Consider the following 26,667-nt stretch of genomic DNA (forward strand, 5'->3'; position numbering starts at 1 on the left):
GTTAAAGCTGAGGAAGTTCTGCTGAGGAAATGGTCTATGAAGTTCAAAAAAAAGTTACAACTCACTGCCTGCCCCCCAAATACATGTTATATCCTTTAATTACTGAGGAATAAATAAGTTGAAAGAGTTAAGAATTAATGTCTCACTCCTTTCCCCTCAAAATATGGTACAGTAAAGGCAATGAAATTACTTCTGAAGTGGCTTTAGGAAGGCACAGAGGAGGGATGCACATTATTTGAGGACATTTGAAATATGGAGTAGATCCTATATTTATATCTCATTATTTTCTTCAGGTCTACCAAAACATCAGAAATTTCTCCTTAGTAAGTATTTATCACTTCCTAGGAACATTATTCTTTTTCAGCCAAAATGTGGAATTCATAACAACTTGATTATCGCAGAAGATACCTGGACCTCCAGAAAGCACTAGGGATATAGATGAGATGAGGAGGGAGTTGATAAAATGGAAGAAAGATAATCAGGATGAGAGGAGGGCCAGAGACAATTGTCCTGACTTCACTTTTGGTTTTGTAGATCTGTCTTGGGAGGAGCAGGCGGGGACAGTGGAGGATTTTTCCCCCTGCCAACCTACAAGAAAAATCAGACTTTTGGTTCCTAACAATCCTTCAGACTAAAGAGAAAACATTCCCTCTGTCTCCTCATCTCCTTTTCTGCCCTCAGACTATAGCAAGTACAGGGCTTTAATTCATTCAGATAAATTTGGTTAACAAGTGAGGATGTGGAATAATCTTAGTAGGCTGTGGATAGTAATGAGTTTGTCTGTGGGAAGAGTGGATGGTGGAGGTGGGGTAGGATGGGGAAATGGTTTGCCTTTCCATTTAAGAATAGAATGCACCTTACCAGAGAGAAAGGGAGAGTAGGGCCTCATGGGACTTTTACCCATGTATGTGAGGACACTGATAAAGCACCTCAATTATATCAGTTTTCTGAAAAAATGACCATGTATACATTGACTTCTGGAGGCAGAAATTGTCTATGCAATTACAGAGACTATCTTTATTACTAAAATGCATATTATAAATTACAGACATAAATACATTCCAAGTGCAACATTTTCACAGTGTCTGGGGAGGAAAAGCAAAAAAGATGACATAAAAATGAAGTTGCACAACAGTTGCACTTACACACACTTTCAGACCAAGTTAATTTGATCTGTTGTTCCTAAGGCAGATGGCTCCTTTCTGTGGAATTACAGTTTAATAGAATTAGCTGCTTAACTAAGTGACAATGAAAAGTTATAAACCATTTGAATACAGCAACAATAACAGTAACAATAATGACAATATTAATCACGTGGAAATCACTCCATATTCAAAATATCTCTTGTTGGAATAATTATGTGTATATTTTGCAATCAGAACAGTTTGAGTTAAAGTTTATTCCTAAGGCCTAGAATTCAGATATCCCTGGGCAAATTAATCTTAAACTAACGTTAGTCATTAGTACCTTAGTTTGAATAAATTCATCAGATTACTGACTACAAGAACCAGGGAATAGGACAGAAGACAAACCATGCTGATGGGGAGGAAGGGTTGTTAAAGTAAATCACAGCACTGAATATAAATTTAGATGAGCAGGCCTGAAGAGGAGGGGGTAGTCCTAGCTAAGCAGCATAAGAACATTGGATACTTGTTCCCTCTGTTCTTCCTCAAATGATATAAATGAATTTCAAGGGCTTCTGGACTACCTAATAAATGGGTTCTCATCTCAGCAGTTCCTCTAAGAAGTTCAGTAATCTCCTGGAAGTATTTCCCCTCCTCTTTAAAAAAATAGATATGTTTAAAGTAAAATTAGTATGTTAATGAAATTAAATCACTGGTCTGCCGAAATGACCCTAAGAAGTGTAATTCATGCTAATCTAGAAAACAGTAAATATAAATAGGATAGACAAGTCTCTTTCACTACAAGTACCCTCAAAAGTATTACTTCTGATCGCAATACAACACTAAATTATATTTGAACACAGATAACTTTAGAGCAAACAGACCAGACACAGTTACAGCTACCCTTTTTAAAACACAATTTAAGTCATTTAGAACTCACTTAACATCAAAATATGTACCTTACAATGAATAATTAAGAGATAAATACACACACTATTGCTAGCAGCAAGTCAGTCTTCTAATAGAGAATCATTTTAACAACAGTATAATCAAAAGCAACACTTGTCTAGAGAAAACATTAGAAAATGTTCTGTTCATCTTAGATATTAAAATTCATTTTGATTTCACCAGTTCTTTTCCCCAGACATATTGGTATCATAACTGTGTGCCTAAAATAACCCTCTTCTTGCAAATATGATAGAGCTCTTTGTTTATTTTCACATTCCTTCCAGGTAAGAAGTAGCATGTGTTTTCATTATATAGAACACAGAGTTTAATTAGAGCATTTTAAAAAGTTAAAGCTTTTTGCTCTAGTTCAAAGTATTCTAATATTTAAGATCTCAGGTTAAATTCCTACTCATATCCTAGATCTGTTTCTTGCATACTACTACTAAACAGGTAGTAGGCAAACCATTGTAAGGGGTGTCCAATGTGGCCAAAATTAACCTTCTGTACTTTTCTCAAAAGGGGAAAGAATTGATTTCCCTAGCTGCTGGGAGGGAGGCTGTGCCGGCCTTAGAATGATATGACTAGGGCAAAGCTGGTCCAGAAAAATTACCGAAGACTCGGGTCCACATGCCTGGCTGCCTCCAAACTCTACTCTGGCTTGTTAATGTAGCTTGACAGTTGCCGCCTAACTTAAAGTAAGAAATAACATCATCTTTTTGCTCTGGCCTAAGCTTAGTGCCCTACTTCTTTTATAGGCTCAGAAAGTGCAGTAACCTGTCAGAGGTACCTCAATATCACTCTAGAAGCATGGTACACATTCACATTACTAGGCAGATCCATACATCTCCAGAGATGTTCTTTGGAAATATTTTAAAAGAACCAGAACTATGATTATCACCTATTTACTTTCTCCTGAACCTATAGAGAAAATTTTTGTCACATTGTATGGACTTTGACAAGTCCTGGGTAGATTCATTTTGGCATTTTATACAGTCATAGAGAGTATGTGAACTTGTTTCTTTTCTTACTTTAAACATACCAGAGGCTTGAGTTCAGATTTTCATTCTATTGATAGATATGACAGATGATTTTTCATACTGACACTGAATTAAAGAAATAGCTATTTCAACCCAAGAGTGTAATCACACTCAGGAGATAAAAATGGTTCCTTGTTTATAACATTTTGTTTTCACAAAATAATACATTGTCCATCCTACCTGAAGACAACTAAAAATATGATATTGGGATATCAATTGTGATTACTAGTATAAATAGATAACTACATTGCCTCTAAATACAAAGAAACTCAGAGTCCATTGTAACAAAACTAAGTGTCTTAAGTTGACAGAAAAAACTACTGACTCTAGTTGAGAGCATATGTGTATAGGATGTCACTGAAATTTTATAGTTTAAGTCTTAAAGACTTGGTGACAAATTACTACACAGACAATTCAACATCTATAATGGTGTAGTATAATGCTCTAAATAGGTTCTTTTATGAAGATGTGAATTCCTAATATAGGTAAGATAGAGAATAACTGAAAAGCTGTGAGTGCTTCCCATGATTACTTCCCAGTGACTTGGGGTATTGCAAATGTGTTCTGGTATACTTGCATTTCTTTCCACACCCAGTTTTTTTTTTTTAATTTAACATGATTCAGTTTTCAGGGCAGAAGTTGTATGGTTGCTTACAAATGATTTTGCATGGAGTTTTATGCTATCATGCAAATCTTGTCTTGAAAGCCGTCTTCTGAATTCATTAGTGGTGAAGTAGTATATGACTGGGTCAAGGCAAGAATTCAGACTAGCAAGACACAAGGCAACAGAATGAAATATTACAATCACCCTTCTGGCTAGGCAACTTTTAATTTCATTGGACTTGACTAAGAAATCTAAAGGAAAACTGAAGTGATAAGGTGCAAAGCAAATTAAGAAAACTCCCGCACAGGTTAGAATCATTTTCAAGGCTTTCTTTTTCTCTCCAAGGTCTTGGGCCACAGGATATTTATCTTGCAGTGATAAAACTGTCTTCCAGGTACAATACAGGACAATTAGAAGAGGTGTGACAAACCCAATCAACTCACCAACAGTCATCATGACAACAGACTGGGACAGATTAACATTCCTGGTAGGAAGATCCACAAAGCATTTGGTTCTATTGCCAGGGGTGTCATCACTGGTTCTGAGGAGAGGAAATAGCAGACAGGCAAGGCAAATGATCAGCCAGCCAGCAATGCTGATATATAGGTCATATCTTTGTTTACAGTCATGGAAGCGAAAGGGGTACATGAGAAACCAAAATCGTCGCACACTGATGCAGACCAAGAAGTAGATGCTTGCATACATGTTGACATACTTTAGGTAGAAACAAAACATGCAGAGGCCAGGTCCGAATGGCCAATCATGATTCAAGTAGTAAAAGATCCTCAGTGGCAAGGAGAGAACTTGTAGTAAGTCAGCAATGGCTAGGTTTATCATAAATATCACAGCCCGTTTTGTTTCTTTCATATAGCCATAAAATACCCACAAGGCTAAAATGTTCCCTATGAGACCTGGCACAAGAATGACAGTATATGTCACTGCATAGATGAAGTATCGAAAGTCCCTATTTTCTCCAACTGACCCAGCACATGTATCATTAACAGGCATGTTTCTAGAGAAACTGTCTTTGCTAAATGGTGGTTCAAAACCTAAATTTACAGTCAACTGCTGCTCTTTCTAAAAGAGTAATCATCGATGGGTTGGAGAGACTGAGTATAGAATAACTTTCTTTTTACTGCATTGGTCTCAGCCTCTATACATGATCTGGGGGCTTTTCAAAGAACAGTCTGCATGCTTACTTTGGATTTGTCTATAGTAACTACATGGAAGTCTAGTATGCAGGCACAATGACAAGCTGTTATAATTTTCCCTTCTTGTTTACTCAGTTAAAAGGCCTTCTGGGACAGTTGATCCTCTCCCATTTGGATCATGAATGTGCCATATAGCAGCTCTTCAAATTCCCATATGGTGATAGCCATCTCTTTATAGGTGTTTGACAAGCTGTTTTTCTTTTGCTGGCTCACATAGGAGAAAGGTTTGCTTTAGTACTCAGTGGGTCCACAATTCTTCAGAGATGATTAACTTGGATGGATCAGCTTTCTGGGCCTTTTTCAGTTATGAGTTGAAAACCAAAGGGTGGGAAACAAAGGCAGAGCTGCAAGTGAAAAAAAAAGCCAATTATTATCTGGCACTTTGTGCAAAAAAAAAAAAAAAAGGCATATATGTAAAAAAATCTATTACCTTTAATGGAAAGTTCTGATGTGAGCGAGGGTGATAAGTCACAATTTCCACAAGGCACTTTAGAATCACAGGAAAGTATAGCTAGAAAGAAACTGAGAGGTAATTTAGCCGCTTACTACTCAAAATGTGACCCATGAATCAGCGTTATTTGAGAGCTTGTTAGAAATGCAGAAGAATCTCAGGTCCCACCTGGGACCTGCTGTACCACAAGCTGAAGAACCACAGGTGATTCTTTTGCATATTAATATTTGAGAGACTCTGATATGGACCAAACATCACTGATTGCCAGATTCACCTGGGAAAGTTTACAACACACAGCTTTCCTCTGATTTCCTGGTGTTTCCTCCAGAGATTCTGATTTAGTATCTAGGGCCTGAAATTTGTATTTTTACAATCTCCCCACATGATTAAGATATAGCCAACCTAACATTTGTCCTTGAACCATCATTTAGGGGCCACTGATTTTGTCCAAATCTTTCCCAGATGTCTGAAAATAAGTGGGCAACCAGCCTCTCTTTAAATACTTCCGTTTACGTGGGTCATTTAGTCACCTCTCAGTTTTCTAAGACAACAGACTATGGCACCAGTGCAGAGAATCAAAATCCCCAGAAAGTTGACTCAGTGAGGTCCCTGACCTTTGTTCTAAAACAAATTTTAGCTTAGGGACCTGAATAGTTGCCTCAAGCTGCTAAAATCCAGGAGGACTTAACAGATTTTAAAGATATGTGGGAAGAACAAAAATGAAATAGGGATTGTAAAACATCCTGCTTTGGATTATCAAATCCATGTGTTTTAAAGTGTGCTTGATTCAGCCCCTGAAGGAATTATTTTTATGTTGCCTCAATTGTCTGGTAAGTAAAATAACACATTTTGTTTAAAAATATGGTGTTCACTTTAAACATCCTGATGAATGATATGAACTGTGCATTCAGGTTGAAGAGGTTAAATACTTGAGATTTCTCAGATAAGGAAGTAGAGATGGTATTATAAAATGCAGCGAAGCACAACTGTAATAACATTAATATTGAAAGAGTGGTTAAACTTCGAGGTTGTTCAACTCCCAAACTGAAATACATCTTTGAAATATTTCACACGTAGTGATTTTTGATTATTTTGATTAGGTGACAGGCAAATTTGGGTGGCAAACCATAAAGTCAAAGCCCTGGATTTTCAACCTCCTTTCAACTATTTATATAAAAGTCATCACATGCTAATATCACTGATTAGAAATCAGAAGTTTACAAATATACATCCAGTTAACTTCTACTGAACATTCACCTGTCCTATCATAGCCAATGACTCTTAAATCTATGTCATCCTGATCTATAGCTCTCTTTCCAACTGTGTATAAAATCTCTTAGATGTTTCATCCTCACCTCAACATTCAACATATGAAAGTGAAGTCATCTCTTCTATTTATTTAAAATATGTCATACCTTGTCAGATCATGTCATCTCTTTGATAAAAACCTCCTAACGTCTTTTCATCTTACTGAGAGGGAAAAATCAAAGTCCTTACAATGACCTATAGCATCCTATATGATTTAGCTCCTGGTTTCTCTTCTGAACTCACCTCCTAATATTCTCCCCCTTGCACTCTGCTCCAGCAACTTTGCCATTCTTGCTGTTAGGTGAACACATCAAGAACATTCCTGCCTCAAAGCATTTGAATTGGCAGTTCCCTGTGCCTGAAATACTTTAGCCTGTTATTTATTTGTTTTACTATTTCACATTTTTCAGATCTGTGCCCAAGTGTCACTTTTCATGAGGCTTTCCCTGATCTTCCTATTTAAAACTGCAGCTGTCCTCCAACAATGTCATCTCCCTTTAGTATTTATTTTATCAATGGTCAGTCATAACTAACATACTCTTTGATTTTCACTTATTTAGTTTATTTTAATATATTTTTCCTACTAGAATGTAAAGTCCATGAGGACAAGGATTCTTGTGTATTTTGTTTACTTGCTGTATAACAAAACCAAGGACTGTGGAAGACACAAAGTAAGTACTCAGTATTTGTTGAATGAAAGAATTTCAGTTAAAAATCATTTGACTATAAATATCAACATACCTCATATAAAAATCATCACGTCTCAAAACTTAAAACCAGATTCTGCTCCTGACTTCTTCATTGCTATTAAATTCACCAGTGTTTCCCCTGGTTGTCCCAAAGTCTTGGAAACATCGACTCTTTGTCCTTTATTTTCCACTACCAAAAAAGTTCCTAAGGAGAAGATAGCATACTATGGGGGAAATAATGTAAGTTTAGGAGTTAGAACTACCTGGGTTTAAATTCTTGCTCTTGTAGTTAATAGCTGTGTGCCTATATGTATATCACTAAATCTCTCTGATCCTTAAATTTCTCATTGATAAAATGAGAATAATCATAGCACCTAACTTATTGAGTCAGTATGAGAATTAGTTGAGCTGCTGTGTGTAATTCATTTAGCATAATGTATGGTACACAATAAGTGCTCAATAAACACTAGTTATTATAACTCACATTATTATTAGTATTTTCTGCAACTGCATTATTTCTCAGAAACATATTTTTTAAGAAATTTGCATTGTTTCTACTCTAGATCAGGACCTTATTAATTTAACTCCCTATCCCTTATCTTTTCCTACTCCATTCTATATAATGCTGTCAGAATTTTTTTTTTTCTAAAATGAGCTCTTTAAAAAGCATTCCTATTGCCCAACAAATCACAAAATACATAGTCTGGCAATCAATTGCTTCCTTAAATACCATGCCTTTAGAGCTTTATATCCCACTGCTCTCCTAACATGCCCAGAATTCTAGCCAAACTGAGCTCCATACTATTCAAACCGACCCCCTACCCCCATGAACAGCAATTGCTCATTCTGCTACCTCAGCCTGTAATACCTTCTTTGCCTATCAGTCTTACCTATTTGTAAAGACATTTCTCAAATTTCCTGTTCTTCATGAAAACTTTTGTGGTTAACTCAACACTGTTATGTTCATCCCTTTTTAAAATCCTCATTTATACCTCTCTTAAAGCACTTACTTCTGCTTTTTGGCTAGTAATTTGTATCAGTGTCTTATTTATGCGTCTGTTTTCCTCTTCTCCCCACTCCACCACAATTAGGCTAGAAACTCCTTGAAGACAAGGGCTGAGTCTTATATACCTGTCTGCCCCCTGGAGCACCTAGAACTATGTTTGGAATTTGTTGAGTTCATCCAAGATTTATTCAGCAAATAATTATTCAGCATTTACCATTTGCCAGGCACCATGCTTGATACTGGAGGTATAGACAGTGGAAAAAGACACATAATCTTTCTCTTCTTAGACCTTATGGTCTAGAGAGGGAGAATTATAATTGATGCACAATATGAAAATGTGATCATAGGCAATGTACAGTGTACTCTGTAAGCACGAAAGAGGGGAACTAACTAAGATATTAAGAACATATTTGATTATGTGAAGTGAACTTAAAGCCAAGACTACCCCGCTGAAGTCTGTATTTTTCCTGTTGGTCACTCCTCATTGGCCACATTTTAACGCATTTTTATCTGTATAATCTAGAATGTAGCCTTGAAATGCTCCTGAATAGAACATCTCTCTTAAAATTCTTCTGGCTTCCTTCTGGAAAAGCTGATAATGCTTTCCTTTTGTTTAGATTACATTATTTTCCAGTAGGAAAAGTTGCTTGGGATGCTTGAAAAGGCTTTCAAACATGGAAAAAAACCCTAGTTATCTGTGTTATAATGAATATAAATACTCCTGTATTTAAGAGTAATGGAGACAAAACAGGAAGGGGACTTTTTTTTCAGACATTGCTACTATTTTGTTGAGATTTCCCTTTGTCAGGAAAGAATTCATGTTATAACAGACACTGGAACATACTCCAATTTTAAATGAGATATTTATTTGAAAGAACATGCCAGATTCCTTGAGCAAATTTTTTTTCTTACTTGGGGAACCTATTCTTTCTTAATTCTACTCACTTCCTTGGGAAGAGGAAAAAATAAGAGAAAAAATGAAGTTGATGGCCTGAATTTAGCCTGATTTCCAGCAATCTACAGATCAGAAACTATTTCATATGGTGTTACTGTGGGAAGTTATTATTTTATTTATGAATATTCATCTGTTTATCTGAACCTGAAACTCACTAAATTTTACTCATTATATGGTTCAAGAGTGTTTTCCAGCAATATTATGTTATTATATCTTTGTTTGCTTATTTCAGGGAAATCTGGTTTAAATGAATATCTGGGATAGCTTTCTCTGTTTTTTACTGAGACTTCTCTTGAACAGATTGTTATTATCTATGGATATGTTAGACTTTCCCCCATCAAAATGTGTTTCTGTATATTAATAAAGGAAAGTATATTATTAAAAATACTAAATCATTAAATGAACTAATTTATAATGATGGTCTTTGAGACATATTAGTGGCATGTAGAGACTATATTTTGGGATGTGGAGCTCTGCCCATCAACAATCCAATTATAGGTCATAGGCAATTACTTGCTTAAAAACCAACTTTATTTTAGAATTCTGGTTAGGTACAAACTTTAGTAAGCCAAGAAAAAGCAGAGTTAGTCATGCAAGTGACTGTAAATAATGTGGGGCAGAACAAGGAGTGTGGAGGCAATGGTACCTCTGATACATGAGCAATAACAAATATTGTATAGAAGAGACAACATTTTTCCTAATTCTGATCAGCACACAGCAAATCTCAGGGCTTCTTTTTCTACTTTCGAAAATTTTCTAAGTCAAATAGCTTACAGTCTTTCCAGGAAACCTGTCCAGCCACTGTATCTAAATAAAGTGCTGGCTATAGCACAGTAAACAAATACTTCAGAAAATCTCTGCCTGGTTAATTCTCCTAGGGAGAATGTTCCATCAGAAATTTTATTTTAAAGAAGGTTGTTCTGTCTAGATACCACATCCAGTCAGGCTCCCAACTTCTCTTATCTTTGATATCTGTAATTGTATGATAGGCAAGCTTCATGAAGGGAGGAAATACCAATCTGTGTACAGAAAGCAGTTACTGTGAGTTACTATTTTGCCAGGAAGTTTCACTTAGCTGAGTCCAAATGTCTCTGCTGAGATCTGAAGCCCATTTCCCCTTCAGCAGATAGTGCATATTGTTCCTCTGCTCTGAGTAGTACACTTACAATTACTTGAAAAAAGCAAGAAGGTAATCACTCAAGCTCACATCACCAGTGAATAATGCCCAGTCATGTTACCTTTCCTCAGATATCCTAATTGTGATCATTTCATATCCTGGAGACCAGGGAATGCCAAATGTTATTGGGAATGGATGACAGCAGAGGCTACTGAAATTGTACTGATAATTAACAATTACTTTAGCCACTATCCACTTTCTCGCTCCTCCCATCCATCAAAAAATAAATGTTAGTCAGTTTGTTCTTATGCAGCTTCCACCTCTCAGGGTATTGCTCTTATCCACATGATTTATAGGAGTCTATTTTTATTCTTTCTGTTTTTCTTAAGCAGGTTTCTCAAAATGTGGTCTCAGAGCTAACATGGTATATATATTAACTTTCTGTTTAAAATGTAAGTTACCATTTTACAAAGTCCCCTTTTATACATTACATTTAAAATATTTTCACTTTGTAGAAGTGAGGAGAAGATCACAAGTTATGTTACAGTGGGAAAACTGTACGTATTTCCTGTTCTCAGTGCCGACACGGCTGTGGGGATTTTCCTCAGCTCTTCTGAATGTTCACCTTGTGTCTCAGACCAGGCATGAGCATTTGGATAAGAAGGGAAATTTTTTTAAGGAAAGTTATAAGCTTCCAAGCTTACATAAAATAAACTAAGGTCCAAGATAATCAGGTCCTTCTGGCCCCTTTCGCTTTTTTGCAGTTCTTTTTCTTGCAATTTTCTCTTTGAGAGTGTACCCTATCCACCGCTTCACAGGATTAATAGTCTGTGAAAGTGGAGGAGTAAACCAACCTTATGGGTTCTGGTAAAAAAAGCAAGGGTGAAATGGAAAGTTAAACCAGTCTCCAGGGCCTCACTCCAGGGTTGGCCTTGATTTTGGCTGTAGGTGGCTACCTAATGTGTTGTAGTTTCATAAATTACCAAAAAGACCTTCTTTAAGAAAAAGGAAAGAAAAAAAATCCTTTCCCACTTGTTGGCTGAGGCCCAAACTCCTTTTTCTTAAGGATAAGCCCTTTGCTCTACAGAGAGAGTTTAAGCTTGGAATTGCAGACTCCCAGCTTTAAAATGGAGCCCAGTAATTTAAACCTGGTAACTTTTCTTGGAGAATGTCAGTACCTCACACAAACTCAGAATTTTTAGGTCATGTGTAATAGATCTCAGAGCTTTTCCATCATTTGCCTTTTAGTTCAGTGTATCAGATCTTTCTGGTCTTGGTGTTTAGTGGTTTCCCCCCCCCCAGTTACTTGTGTTTTACTTATAATTTGGAGCCATTTTCTCCTCACTATATAATCCAAAGTGTATAGCATTATGTTTTTAAAAAGGAATACGTATCATGGAAGCCTCTCAGCAGACATGGGGGTCTGCAGAAACCTCATAAAGAATCCTGATGGAAAATTAATTAAAATTTAATTCTAAATACTAAAATGCAAGTGGCAAAAAGGAACTGTTTAGCCCCCAGTAATTACCCTAAGAAGTACCCATAGAGCCTTCAGTCATTACTCTGAAAAATGCCCAGGAAACATTTGATGACCCAAGATCAAGGTGATTAATCTAATTAAAAAAGGATCTCATTCTTGGATTTTAAATGGCAGGTAATAGATCCTGTCCTTAGATTAGGCTTTAAGGGTGGCATGGGAAAGGAGTACAAGACACTGAACACTGCTATCCCAGATGATTAAATATAAGCTTCCTCTGGTGGCAGCTTTGTCTTTGCTAGGCCTGTCATTTTCTGGCTCTTGATAACACGTCTTTTCTGAACAGGATTCTGGTTGGTTACTTCTCAATCTTCTACCATGTTTTCTATGCTAAGAAAGTGGATCCTATACATTAAGCAAGATTTAAAGGAGTTTACTTTGTCCCTCACTTCAAAAAATGTCTCAAAAGTACTTTGAGTCACTGCTGAAAGAGTAACCACATGCCAGGAACCATTAGTGTAGTCCTACATGTCTCCTTCTAGCATCTCAACCGTCCTGATTAGTAGATGCAAACAGTCTTCTGGAAACTCTTGGCTCTTAAAGGCATCTTTCTGGTTACTGACACTGAAGTGTCATGGAAAAAGAAGATGACTGGATTCCTTGACTAATCTTCCACCAGCTATGGTACCACTTTGACAGGTACATGCCTCCTGGTTTAGGTGGAAGCAGAGAAGGGGGCACATCACTGCTAATGCACCTCCTTCCCAGACTCTTCTTCTTTTTTAAGCCATCATATTTGAGAAAAGAATTATAACTGTAAAGTATTAGAGGGATAGGTGTCTGTTTTCCTGGACCTGTCTTGAAAAGGAGGGTTAAAGGGGTGAAGTGGGGAGAGTCCTAGACTAGCCTCAAAGATACATGTGCCCAATATACTGTATCCACAATCCAAGAACCTAGGCAATGACATTCTCACTTGGAGGTCACTCTAGCCCAAGTCTGGAATAACGATGATCCAGGTATGAAACATCAAACAAATTATATTTTAGGTCCTCATCAAAACTGTTGTCACATTTGTCTGAGATGGTATCTCTCTCTCTCTCTCTCCCTCTCTCTCTTTCTCTCTCTCTCTATGTATATATAGAAAGGAAGTGGTGAAAACTGTGTCAGATGTAACTCTTTCATATGACACTCTCTTCATCCCACAACAATCTTTTAGGGACTAGATTCACAAAGACCCAGAAATTTTACTCTTCTCTAGGACAGGGTTGAAGTGCCCTAAAGGATCACAGACCCCATCTGAAGTCAAGCCTGGGGCTATATCAGCCCCAGAAGCTTGATGCATGGGCAATATTTGACTGGAATTTTGCATATTTATGTTCACTGCATAATGCTCTGTTTGTAAATAAAGTGATTTTTCAGTGAGTGGCATTATTTATAATATTTGGTTCATGTCTGATGACCTTATTTCACTGGAGTGAAAAATAATACAGTTCAAGATTGGGATTTAATGAAAGACAAACTAATGTTGTGTGATCTTGCCATTTGGCTTTAAGAGCAGATATTTATCATCCATTGTTTTCTTGGAGTCTGTAGTATGAGTTGAAAAGTATCTAAGAGACCCAGAAAATCCCTTCTTCCAAAGTCTTTTGCAGATGTTCTTGCAGAAGGACTCTGAGCTTCTATTATATGTTGACTCAAAGGATTAGAGAGGTATCATCTATCTAAGATGAAAAGGCAAGCAAATAATGAATATCCACCAGCAACTGCAATTTTTTTTTGTACCTTTACAACACAGTATCAGTAACACTCAGCGCTGTTTCAGAAGGAGGAACAAGTATTCATATTTTATCTCTGTTTACAACATTTTGACATGAGCAATAACCCTACTTCCTTTTTATTATGTAAAATAGCATAACCTTCTTATTTCAGACTAACATATTTCTACAAATGTCTTTATCAGGTGTAGGTTGAAGTATATAATGCACTTGTGCAAAATCCTACAAGTGTTCACACTGTGATGGCCTAAACATCTGATACTCAAAGCTCTATTTTCTCTCTTGAACCTGATCTCTTATTACACTCTTCCAAATGCCCTAGACTTCTACCATGCCAGGATGAACTTGAATGTACCTTTTAATGTCTCTCTTTTAATTTAGTCTTAATGTCTTTAAGTTCCATACCCCCATCCCCACTTTTCCCCTTTGATAGAAAAATTCTTCATAGAAAGGAGAATTTTGATAATATAATTTCTTCCTCTAAGACTTTCTGGAGCCATTCAAATTGGAATTAGCTCCCCTTCCTTTGCCTTCTCACAGAATAATGCTTGTACCTCTATTATAGTCTAATGTGTTTCATACTGTCTAATAGTATAGTTTGTTGTCTATATAACCTCTAGATTGTAACCTCTTTGAGAGTAGGAACTCTGTCCTAATCATCTGTGTATCTCTCACAACACTTAGAATAGACCTGTATTAAATGTTCTTTGGCAGACCTTTAGTAAGTGCCTGTTAAATTTTAATACAAATGTCCCTGAATGTTTGCAGAATTTTTTTCAATTATCCAGTTCTGTACAATTTTTGAAGCATGTCTTTTAAAGGCTCTTCATGTTATAAAACCCAAAATATTTTTAGTAATTTCTAGTTGTTGTTTTAATCATTGATATTGGCCACTGCAAAGCATTTGGAGGTTATACAAGCCACTTTTTAAAAAGAATTTACTTTTTATTTACTGAAAGTTGCATCTTAATTTTTTCTTTATAAAATTATATTTACAATAGAAAAAATTTGCTCTTCCTCATTGGTCATCTGCCAATGGATATAATAAGTGCTCTGGATGCCATCCCATTGAACTGATTACAATTTGCTCCATGGTTTCCCCAAAACAATCAAAATGTGTTCACTTAAGTGTTTGAGAATCAAATTGAAGAAATTTCAGAAACAATCAAGAAGAAAACACCTCCTTCACAGCAGCTGTGGCACCCAAGCTCCATGCCCCTTTAAACATTTAAAAAATCATTCAGCTACAATTTTATCGTTTTTATCTGCAACCTCTGAGCTAAGGCAGAGTACATGACTCAAAATACAATCATTTCCTTTTCAAAAAATATCTTAACTGTTAAGAATATACATTTAAACAGCCATATTGTATTACAGTCAAAGGAAGTACAACTAAAAGTAAGTCAGGTTTTAAAAGTATTACCTTCCCACCACACATACACATAAACACACACACATCAAAATGGAGTAGAGCACACTTCTTTGCAGTAATGTGATGCTATTTTTACTTTTTTTTTCCCTTTATCACCACCTGCTGCCTTCTCATGGCAGGAAATGACAAGTCCCTCCCCCATCATAGTCATGAGACCCACCAAGTACTGAAAGTGTGTTGAACAGGCACTGGTTTCCAAAACCTGCAGTTGAGAAAAAGATTATATTTTTTCTTATGAAATTTACCTGCTGGCTCACTCACTTTTATTTCTGACATAAGCCAATTGCTTACCTTTTTATGTCACTACCTACTCAGAGAGTAATGCTGGACTTCTGGATACCTGTAGGCCGAGGGAATTAATTGGCCCAGGGTGAATTTAGAAGTAATTTAGACATATGGTTACTATTTATTTATTTCTAATCCCTTTCCCTTAAATGCATTTTTGTGAAAGGCTAAAGAGAGAAGGTACTTCTAAACCAAAACTGGTGACAGTAAATAAAAGTATTTTTTTTTCAGCAAATGGCATTATTTTGCAATATTTGGTTGGTTTTTGATGACTCTTTTTTCATTGGATTGAAACCTAAATGACTAGCCACTTCTTGAGATTCATTTAGATTGAATGCATTGTATTTTCTTTCTGTTTTCTTTGTAACATTTTAACAAGTAGGAAAGCAATGACATTTAGCTCTAAGACACGGCAGAAGACTTGAATTCAGATGCCCTCCGCACCGTACTCACCAACTTAAATATATGTTAGGTACAAAGAGATTGGAGAAATAAGTCTTTGACAATTTGGAGGTCCAGTTGTTTCAGAGATTGATATCAGTGACAGACTAATTGCAAATATGTGAAGTATGTTTTTTTTTAAGATGATCATCAAATGATATCATGCTTCTATCACTTTTCTGTGATCCAACTATATTCTATTGTTCAGGAAATTTTTGAAACTTTGCTTTAGAATTGTACTTAGAGCCTACCTCATATATTTTAAAATAAATCTCTGTGATGAAAAATATTTGCCTTTTAAGGATAGTTGAATTTTGGCAAATAGTCAAAAGCCATTCAGAATGAAGTCTGAGCAATGAAGTTAAGGATCAAGTTAAAAATGCCATTTTTGGCCAAAAGCAAGGTATGAAAAGATTTGAGCATAGTGTGTTAAGACTCATTTTTCTTGATTAGCTCAAACCAGTCTGAAGGATAATTTCAAAGAACAAGTTATAAGAATAAAACACAACATCACTAGAGTAAGCATACAGATTTGCAAAGTGACCATTTGATGTAACATTTATTCAAAAATATAGTGATGTATTTATTAAAATTAATCATAGCAAAGGCAGCTTAGTGTAATAAAAACAATATCAGATTGAGAATGAGAAATCTTGAGTTCTTGTTCCACCTCTGTCATTGACTATCTTGTGTGACCTTGAGCAAGCCAATTTGTCTGGGCCTCCATTTCTTCTTTGAAATGTGCAGGTTAAACCAAATAACTTTTAATAACACTTCTAGCTCTAATTTTTTAAATTTTACTTCTGGGTTTTAATTAGCACTGGCATTCCATGTCATATATATGTTTTCATTGCATGTATATATAATAATTGCAAAATATGCAAGTATTTTATAAGTAATGAGGAGTTGTGTGACTTTGGTCAAGTTACATAAACATTTTGATGTCTTAATTGCCTCATCTGTAAAATGAGATGATAATAGTGCCTACATCAATGAGTATTTAATGAGTTAATATTTCCAAGATTCTATAGCAAGTGCTACACAAGTACATTAAAAAATGAACAAATTCTCAGCACTTTAAACAATGTAAAATAATTATATATATGCATTAATGCTGTGGCCAAAGACTGAATGCTGGCTAGTGTCTCCAGGATGAAATCACTTAAACAAATTACATAGGTGTCTTCACATACCTGTTAATATAAAGGTTTTATTGTTGTTTCTGTTGTTTAGCTTTTTGTTTGTTTGCTAGTAGTAGAATTTGACTATTTCTCTTTCTCTCTCAAGCCTGAGGTTGTATCTTGACTATGGACTTTCATGGTTATTAATAAATGAAAATGCATTCAAATTTCCCTTAGTTGATTTGAATTTCATACCATAACTGAGATTCAGGCTCAACTAGCATTTAACATTTATTAATACTTCCAACAGAAATATTGTACTTTAATTGAGCCAACAGATATTTATTTTACAGAAGACAACAGAAATATATAGTTAGTTATTTAGCCCACCCCACCTATCACTAATCATTAATTTATACGTGTTACAAACATAATATGTTTTGGAAGATGCCTAATTTTTTCTCCTTATCTCACTGAGCTCTCCAACTATACTCATACTGAGTATATTAGAAAAAAATTCTTAAATGGTATTCAGAATAGGCTCTTTTCCCTTTTATGAGAAAGTGCAAGAAAGAAAGGATGGAGTGGCTTCAATTTAGCTTCCACATATCCATAATTCTTCCAGTCTATGAGTATGGAATATATTTTCATTTATATGTGTCTTCTTCCATTTTTTAATCAGTGTCTTGTGATTTTCAGTCTACAGGTCTTTCACCTCCTTCGTTAATTTTATTCCTAGGTATTTTATTATTTTTGATGCAATAGTAAATGGGATTGTTTTCTTAATTTCTCTTTCTGATAATTTGCTAATAGTATATAGAAACATCACAGATTTCTGTATATTGATTTTGTGTCCTGCGACAAGAGTGAAATCTTCATCTTATTCCTGATCTTAGAGGAAAAGCTTTCATGATTGAGTATGATGTTTCCTGTAGGTTTATCATATATGGCCTTTATTGTGTTGAGGTATCTGCCTTCTATATCTACTTTGTCAGGAGTGTTTATCATAAATGGATGTGAAATTTTGTCAAATGATTTTCATACATCTATTGAGCTGATCATATGATTTTTATCCTTCATTTTGTTAATGTAATATATTGCATTGATTGATGTGTATATGTTGTACCATCTCGGTATCTCTGGAATAAATCCTACTTAGTATATTGTTGGATTTGGCTTGCTAATATTTTGTCAAGGATTTTTGGCATCTAGGTTTATCAAGGATATTGTCCTGTAACTTAATTTTTTTTGTAGTATCCTTGTCTGGTTTTGGTATTAGGGTAATGTTAGCTTCATAAAACATGTTTGTAAGAATTTCCTCCTCTTTAATTTGTTGGAAAAGCTTAAGGATACATATTAAATATTAATTCCATGCTTTGTAGAATTTGTGAGTGAAGGCTAGTTAAGGCAAATTTGTTTTTGGGAGATTTTTGAGTACTGTTTCAAACTCCTTACTAGTAATAAGTGTACTCAGACTTTCTATTTCTTCACGATTCAGTCTGGGGCAATTATAAATTTCTAGGAATTTACTATTTCCTTTCACTTGTCCAATTTGTTGGCATATAATTGTTCTTAGTAGTCCCTTATCATACTTTGTTTTTCTGTGCTATCAGTTGAACTCTTTCATTCATGTTTTATTTGGGTCCTCTCTCTTTTTTTCTTGATTAGTCTATCTGAAGGTTTGTCAATTTGGCTTTTACTCACGATTTTTTAAATTGTGCTTAAGTTTTAGACATGTCCATTTCCGATTGTTAGATATCTGGGCTAGCATTTCAGTAATACATTTTTTCTAAGAATAGGCATCAAGACAAAAGAGCTAAAAAGCAAGCATATATCCCCCATCTCTAAAATCTACCTCTTCCAAATCTGTTCTTAACCTAAGACTCATTGACTTTTAAGCTTATCAATCAGTGAAAAGATGCTTGCCTAATATTCATGTGAGTCACCTACAACTACTCTAATCTTTCTTCTTAGCAAATGGCATCTCTTTCCTCAACACACACATATTACCCTCTATTTTATGACTAGGGTGGCCAATATGTGCTGAGTGTTTGTGTGTATGTATATGTGTGTGTGTGTGTGTGTGTGTGTGTGTGTGTGATTCTTCCTTTTGTCTCAGGGTCCAATATGACTCAATGGAGCACTATTAATAAAATCACATTCTACCAACTACTCCATAAACCACAGCATTTCATATTATGTAAGATTACATTTATCGACTCTGAGAACTTGGTCATTACTTGGTAATATATCACATAGACTAGAAAATGTGGGATGGGTGACTAGTGAGGGCTCTCAGTACCTGTCTAGGGCCCACAGAGTGAAAGAGCACTCTTTTAGAGATGATGCCAAAAGAGAAATCAAGATAATATTTGATTACCTGCTGTTTTCTCCAGTGTGGGTGAAATTCTTTAATCAGAATGATAGGGTCTCCTGAAGGAGCCACGGGGAATCTGGCTGGTTTAATTCATTCATGCCTGAAAGAACATAAAAGAACAGTGATCAAGTGCAGCATGAATATTCTCACAGAGGGCTGCGAAATTTCAGCAAGTGGATGCTGAGACCCCAAAAATGTATTACCATGGACAAAGGAGAGCATGGAAAGAGTTACACTTAGCCCTTAGTGGTAGCATTGTAGAGTGAGTGGGAATCCCTTTACTACCATCCAACATCTCTTTTTGACTTAGCAGCTTTTGTAAAGGGTGAGAGAAGGTAGGGATGTTGGTGGCAGTGTTCACCATTCACTCCTTTGTCATAAGGAGCTCTTCCTTATGATGAGCTAGCCTATAAAAATCCCAGTTTTTAGTCAAACTCACAACACAGTTGGAGTGTAGAAACTGACTTTTCTCAGTTGGGGATATTTTTTTGAGTTCTCATGACCACAGCGAATACACACGGAGGGAGACCTAGCTGGTGTTAAAAAGATAGATTAACTTTATGCAAAACTACCTTACAGGTACTCTTCCAATACTTATAGATGGCTTTCTGTGTGGAGTGATTTAGAGTCATCAAAACCCACACCCTACACTTGCTCTTCTCTTCCACTTTACCCAATGATCTCTTGCCCAAGCTTGCCACTTTGGTTGAAATATCCCACTATACCTTCAATCCTTTAAAGCACTTTGTCTCTAAGAATATCCTACTAAAATGAAAATACTACAAGGAGGATTTTGACATTAACCCATTAACTGTAATCATTCAGATAAGCTAGTTTTCACCCTAAAAAGTGAATAAGATGAAATAAATACAGAGAGACATTTTACTTGATAGAAGAAGGGAGGTAAAGAAACAGTGAGGCAGATAGTCTTAGGTGGTATAATATAGTAGGATTACTTGAGAAGCCAGATTGTATCATAAGTGTTGGCAGAGAATACTCCTGGGGTGTATAGTTAAGATTATATAAGGTATTCTAAGTAAAAGCCAGTAAGATTGTGCTTGACACACAATAGATGGTAAATTCATGTTATTTGTCCTTTTCTTCTTGCCTCTAACTCATAGTAAATAGGGTGCTAGGCACACAGGAACTTCTCAATATATGCTTTAAAAGGATATGATGAAGAAAAATCAGTGGTGAGGATAAAATAGACTAAAGTTCTTTCTAAATTACTTTGTCTTTAAAAGAGAGTAACAATGTGGAAGAAATAGACCTGAGAAAAGAATGAGTAACCCAAAGTCATTCCCAGATGTCCTAGAGTCCATAGAAATCTGTCATGGGGGCTAGGAAAGAAAACACAGAGAGGAAGTTACAAAGTTATGATTTCTACTGGTAGTTTGTTATGTGTGAAGGTAGAATTATAACTATCCAAGTACTACCTAAGTGGGGCAGATATGTGAAGACAAATTAGAGCAATAATCCATAAGGACAGAATTCGGTGACTGAGCATGGTCACAGATATACATAAACTCCACCAAACAAATCTAGCTGGCTAGAAGCAGATTCCATCAAGATGGTAAATATTTTCAGCAACTTTTTTTTTAATTTTGTCATTTAATTTATTATTTTCATGGACAGGAGTCAGACAAGATATCAACAAGTAGATTTTGGTTTGGGGAGGGGGGTCTCTTCTTCAATTTCTTCTTAAACAGTCATCTATCCTAAAACTATTCTGTTTTACTTGCTGGTTTTTTCACTTGCTGGCTTTTTGATTTCTCAAAACAGAGCACTTAAGCTGAGAGAAAGCAGAGTGTAGGGGAAAGAGCAGTGGTCAGATATAGGATACCTGGCTTCTAGTTTTGGCCTTATCACTAGTTAGTGATAAAACCTTAGGAAAGTTCCTTCCATCTCTGGTCCTCAGTCTTTCATCTGTAAAATGAAGGAGTTAGACTAAATTATCCTTAAGATTCTGATGCTCTAAGTCTAGTAGAAATTTTGATTTGGCAGATAAGCCTGATTCTAGATAAAAATTGGGAAAAAATATGAAGAAATTCTGTACTCTTCCTTTCCAGTACTTTATCACCTCAGGTCCAGCTGAGAGTCCTCACATCACAACCCTAACTGCTTGGACTCCATTTCTAATACAGGATCCATAGTCTTAGGCAGCCTTTCCTGATTGGCACAGACTTGTTCCTGTCATGGACTGCTCCTCATCAAAACATTTAAGCTTAAAAAAACAAGTAGATTTAAGTTAATGCATTAATGACAGAGAACAAGAAGATATTATCCAGGAACTTCACAGAAAGCATGCAGAACATTTTCCCAGCAGAACTACCTTTAAATAATTCATGGGAACTATTGCAGATCCAAGCAACAAAGATCATGGTGCCATAGGAGAAGAAAAAGGGAGAGGTTTTAATTAGGTTTGACCCCTCATATCATACAATGAAGCATGCTCAGCAGCCTACACATGAAGTAACTCAACAAGTTCAGATAGCAATATTTATTAAGCACTTGGGGTAGCATGCTTTTTTCATTGATAAGCCCACATATGACATCATAATGATTCAATGAGGCTTATTATAATTTTTCAATTGATGGCAGAACTGATTAAGAATTTAAAATAAAATTTAGACTATTAATCTTTATTAAATCTCAAAGACAGACAAACTTATTTACCAAACAGAAACAGACTCACAGACATAGAAAACAAACTTATGGTTACCAGGGGGGAAGTGGGTAGGAAGGGATAAATTGGGAGTTTGAGATTTGCAGATACTAATATATATAAAATAGATAAACAACAAGTTTATACCATATAGCACAGGGAACTATATTCAATATCTTGTAACCTATGGTGAAGAAGAATATGAGAATGAATGTGTGTATTTTCCTATGTGACTGAAGTATTGTACTGCACATAAGAAATTGACACAACATTGTAAACTGACTGTAGTTCAATAAAAATGTATTTAAAATTTTAAAAATGTATAGATCTATGGGATATTAATAGCCCTTACATGAAAAAGGCATTCAATAGAAAGATAAATTTGGGAAACAGTTACTCAAAAAAATCTCTATTAATAATCTATTAATCTCTATTGATTCTTTAGTCTTTACAAACAGGTAACTGAGGGCTAGAGAATATAAAAGATTCATCCTGAGTTGCACAGCAAGTTAATAGCAGAGCCAAGACTAGAACGTAAGTTTTAATTCAAAAGACTTGTGTTCCTTTATCCACATCATATTTCCTCCCAACTACACATTCTCTAATACTTGTGTGAATATTTCTCTTCCCCTCATATAGTCTGACCATTTGCATGAAAGTTTTGTTATTGAGGCTGTCAATTTTTTAAATCAACATGAGTGTAAAAATCACCAGAAACAATTGTCCCTCATTTTCCTTTCTGTAACAGCTTGGAAACCAGTGTCCTTAACTATGTGCCAAAAAATCAACGTCTATTCCTGCCTCTTCCACATCTCTCTCCCTACCTACACCCCAAACACATACACACACACACACACACGTGCGCGCGCACACACACACACACACATGCACACACACACAGAAAACACATACACTCAGGCATTGATTTCTGCTGGCATACAAGACTGGAAAAAATTGACCAAAATGAGATAAATGATATTTTTCCTCTTTGGCCCTTTCCTGCTGTTACAATTTGCTAAATCATCAATCTAGGACAAAGGAGTGACTTGATGAGATGAGCAATAAATACCATGTTGTAAATGAAGTCACCATGCTAGATGTCAGAGACATGGCCTATCTCATTGAAACCTTGTATACTGCTAGCAGTGACACAATAGACAAAACAAGAGAGAAATGAGTAAAACCAATTGCTATATCGAGCAATTCAAATTCTAAGCTCTGTAGAAAGCTGCCATATATTTAGGTACAAACCCACAACAGTTTTTAATGTGGGTAGGCCATTCCATAAGACCCTTCTAAAAGCAGTGTTTTCACTAATTTTTAAAACTCATACTTTTTCTCATTTACTCTGGGTCAAGCCTTTTAACTATTATTCTCCTCATAAGCATTTCAAGCTGCAAGCTTGACCAAACATAATACTCTCATGTGCTGAAGGAATTTTGTCAGGCGAAAGACAGGTGCAACTTAATTTTCCCAGTGTGGTTTCAATCCAGTTGCACATGACACTTTGAAAATTGTACAGAAGAACTCTGACCAAAGGAATGCAAAGTACCTATTAGGCATTAGCATGATGATCCATAACTCTAAGAAAGAGGTGCCCTCAATCAAACCTTTTTCACAGGTAGAGAAACTGAAAAATGAGAAAGCTCACTGCCTTGTTCAGGTTTATACCCCAAGCCAATCTGAAAGGATCACAACTTGAAGCTCAAGGCTGTAATTGGTGCCTGCTGAAACTGTTCTAAATCAGAGACAGATGTCCCAAGTCATTTCCTTTATTTCTTCTTGGATAAGGAAACATAGACATGGGCGAGGGGGTATGTGGGTTGCAGAGAGCAGGAAGACACAGGGGAATGACCAACAATATCAGGAGAGAGACTATCTTAAAATCTTGTTCCTGTGTTTCTTTGTTTGGTTTGTTTGTTTGGTTAGTTTTTCACCCAGAGTTCTGTAATTAGATGGGTCAGATGTCTACGACATTAAGGTCCTAAATTTAAGCATGTGAGTTAGATTCCAGTTAATTATTTCTGTAATATAGCCATAGATTGGAACAGGCATCCTGTAGCACCAAGGCCTTGGTTGTAAGGGAAAAATATGACCCACAAATATAAATACAGCTCTACTTTCTTTGCTGATGGTGTGTAGCATCAATTTTATATATGAATGATCTCATGTTTTCCCCTTCAATTCTGATGCCATATAGCCAACAGAGAGTGAACTAGGTCAGCAAACAAGTATACATAAAAATAAGTTTATTTCCCCAGGCCTGTTTGGGAGAGTATCTATATACAATTTTGTTTGTGCCCTTTCTTTGTTTTTATTTTAACTTGCATTTAAAACCATATATTCTGTTCTATTCTCTGATATGGTCTTATATCTGGAATTCAGAATTTTTGCTCTAAACTTAGCATAGATTAGGTTAGGGATTTTAAAAAGTGAATATTGTAAAAGCTCTAATATGATTTCCCTTTTGCATCATATCAGTTTAAATATGAGTAGGGATGGTAAATTTCCATTTAAGGCAAAATATGTCATGAAGTCACATACCTTCTTCTAAATCTCTTTTGTATAGACAGATTTAATATGTGCTACTTTGTCCTCCCCAAGTAAATAAGCTCCATAAGGGCAGGGGCTTTATCTTATATGATTTCTATTAGTACCCATATTATATTGGAAAAGTAGTAATCATACCATAAAGATTGGTTAAATAGATTTCTGTTTCATGCCAGATTAAAATTTATTTTAGATGGATTAAAGATGAAATAAAATGTAGAAGTACTAGAAAAGATGTAAGCATATATTTCTATAGTTTTTGGGTAGGGAAGATATCTTCTTAACAAATAAATCAAGGCCACCAGCCACAGAGGGAAAGACTGACAGAATTGAGCACATAAAAACTTAAAACTATGTCCAAATTAAAAAAAAAATAAACTCCAAACTAGAAAATATTTGCTATATGTTCCTGAATTTATAAAGTGTTCACACACTAATTTTGGAAAATACAAATTCACAAAATTATACAATTGCTTCAAAATTAATGAAAAGATGCTCAAATACAATTACATATATGTACTATAAAAACACAAAAATCATTACATTTGCATATCAGATTATCAAAGGTTAAAAATTGTGAGGTTGTGGGGAAGTGGGGATTTTCATATTATAATTTTATGTCGAAATAAAATGGTACAACTTTTCCAGAAAAAAAAAAAGATTGGTTAAAGAGAAGTAGTAATTATACCATAAAGACTGGTTAAAGAGAATTAAAGTAATTCATCTATACTTTCTATGATCCCCATTTTTATCCATTTCTCTTCACTATTTTATGTGTTTTACCCCTCATTTACTATTTCACCGACCCAAATCTAATAAAGGAACCATCTATTTTGAAATTGGTACATCTTGACTCCTATTATAAAATCTCTTGATTCTCAAATAGAAAGAGACAAAATAGTGAAATGTGACTTTATTATAGAGACAACATAGCATAATGAAAATAGCCTTGGCAACTAACAGAATTGGGTTTGAAACTCAACCAAGACAGTTGAACAACTTTGGGTAACTTATTTAATTTCTTTAACATTGTTTTTTTTTATCTATAAAATGAGGGAAATAATAGAGTTAATGTCAAGATATGAGATTTTGCCAAATGCTGACTACATCATAAATGCACAATAATTAATCATTATTATTTTTGATAGTAGAGAACCCAAAACCAAAGTTAGAGCTAATAGCAGATAGGCTTCAAAAACCTGGTAAACCCTAGACTCTAGGTAGCTTCTTACATATTTAATAGCTTTTTCAGAAGTCATTACTAGAAAGATACTTGATTTTGAATAGGATATCAGTTCTTTGGGGAGAAAACAGCTCCAGAATGGCCTGAATCTGATGTTTACCCTTAGTCCATGGTGAGGAATTCAGTCCTGCTTTGAAGGGCCTTTGAGGAGGATTTGGGATCACTAAATATACACCTACACCCATAAATCACATTGGAGAATTCTGATTATTTTCCCCTTCCTCTAAAAACTAGTCTGCTCTCTCAGAATTGTGAGAATACAGCAAGGCCAACGGCTCAGAATTCTCTGTAAAGAAAATGAAGTCAACATGCTTAAGAGTGAGAGTGAAAAAATAAAAGCTAATTTACATGCCAAAATGATTTTTTCAAACCTACAAATAATTCATGTCCACCAAAGGGCTATGTGAAATTAAAACTTTACTTTGAAAACATACTTTTAGACATGAAAATCAAATCCATCCTTTTTTAATAAATATGCTAAATGTTTATGGGAAAATAGAAGAACTGATCATCACTACTTAGAAGTATTTCCCGTTCTTTGGCCCAATATGACAAGGAAGCTAATGCATGAACACATACTGGATTAGACTTAAAATTTCCAAAGCAACATCATCAAGTCTTTAGAAGGGAATTTATTAGGGTGGTTCACCATCAGTTTTCATTTTATAGTGTCCACAATGTTTCCAACAAGTTCTCAAATGTGTCACTAAATGAAAAGGCTGGAGAAAAGACTGTATCTCTACCCAGTGTATTAAAGCATCCTGCATATTGGAGATCCCATGGTTTTTGAGTATGAGCCAACATGATTAACCATCATGCCCATATTCTCCAGATACTGGTTTAGCGTAGGT

The 26,667-nt window shown here is 35.5% G+C and overlaps 1 protein-coding gene and 1 long non-coding RNA gene across 4 annotated transcripts in view; one reads left to right on the plus strand and one right to left on the minus strand.

The window, feature by feature from the left end:
* Positions 1 to 990: 990 nt before the first annotated feature.
* Positions 991 to 26,667, minus strand: part of GPR174 (G protein-coupled receptor 174) — a 31,512-nt gene continuing 5,835 nt past the window's right edge. The window contains exons 2-4 of one of the 3 annotated variants that reach the window (XM_032475284.1): positions 19,362 to 19,458; positions 5,355 to 5,435; positions 991 to 5,268 (exon numbers count right to left, since the gene is read on the minus strand). In XM_032475284.1, the coding sequence (XP_032331175.1) occupies positions 3,720 to 4,721 (1,002 nt within the window). In that variant the 5' untranslated portion in view covers positions 4,722 to 5,268; positions 5,355 to 5,435; positions 19,362 to 19,458 and the 3' untranslated portion in view covers positions 991 to 3,719. Of the gene's footprint in view, positions 5,269 to 5,354; positions 5,447 to 19,361; positions 19,459 to 26,667 lie in introns of all 3 variants that reach the window. The other 2 variants (XM_032475285.1, XM_032475286.1) reach the window with 2 other exon arrangements.
* LOC116662057 lies at positions 8,695 to 24,176 on the plus strand. The gene is made up of 3 exons (XR_004318038.1): positions 8,695 to 8,890; positions 23,501 to 23,504; positions 24,166 to 24,176. It is a non-coding gene; the product is annotated as an uncharacterized LOC116662057 (long non-coding RNA).

This window comes from Camelus ferus, chromosome X (genome assembly GCF_009834535.1).
Source record: "Camelus ferus isolate YT-003-E chromosome X, BCGSAC_Cfer_1.0, whole genome shotgun sequence".
NCBI lineage: Eukaryota > Metazoa > Chordata > Mammalia > Artiodactyla > Camelidae > Camelus > Camelus ferus.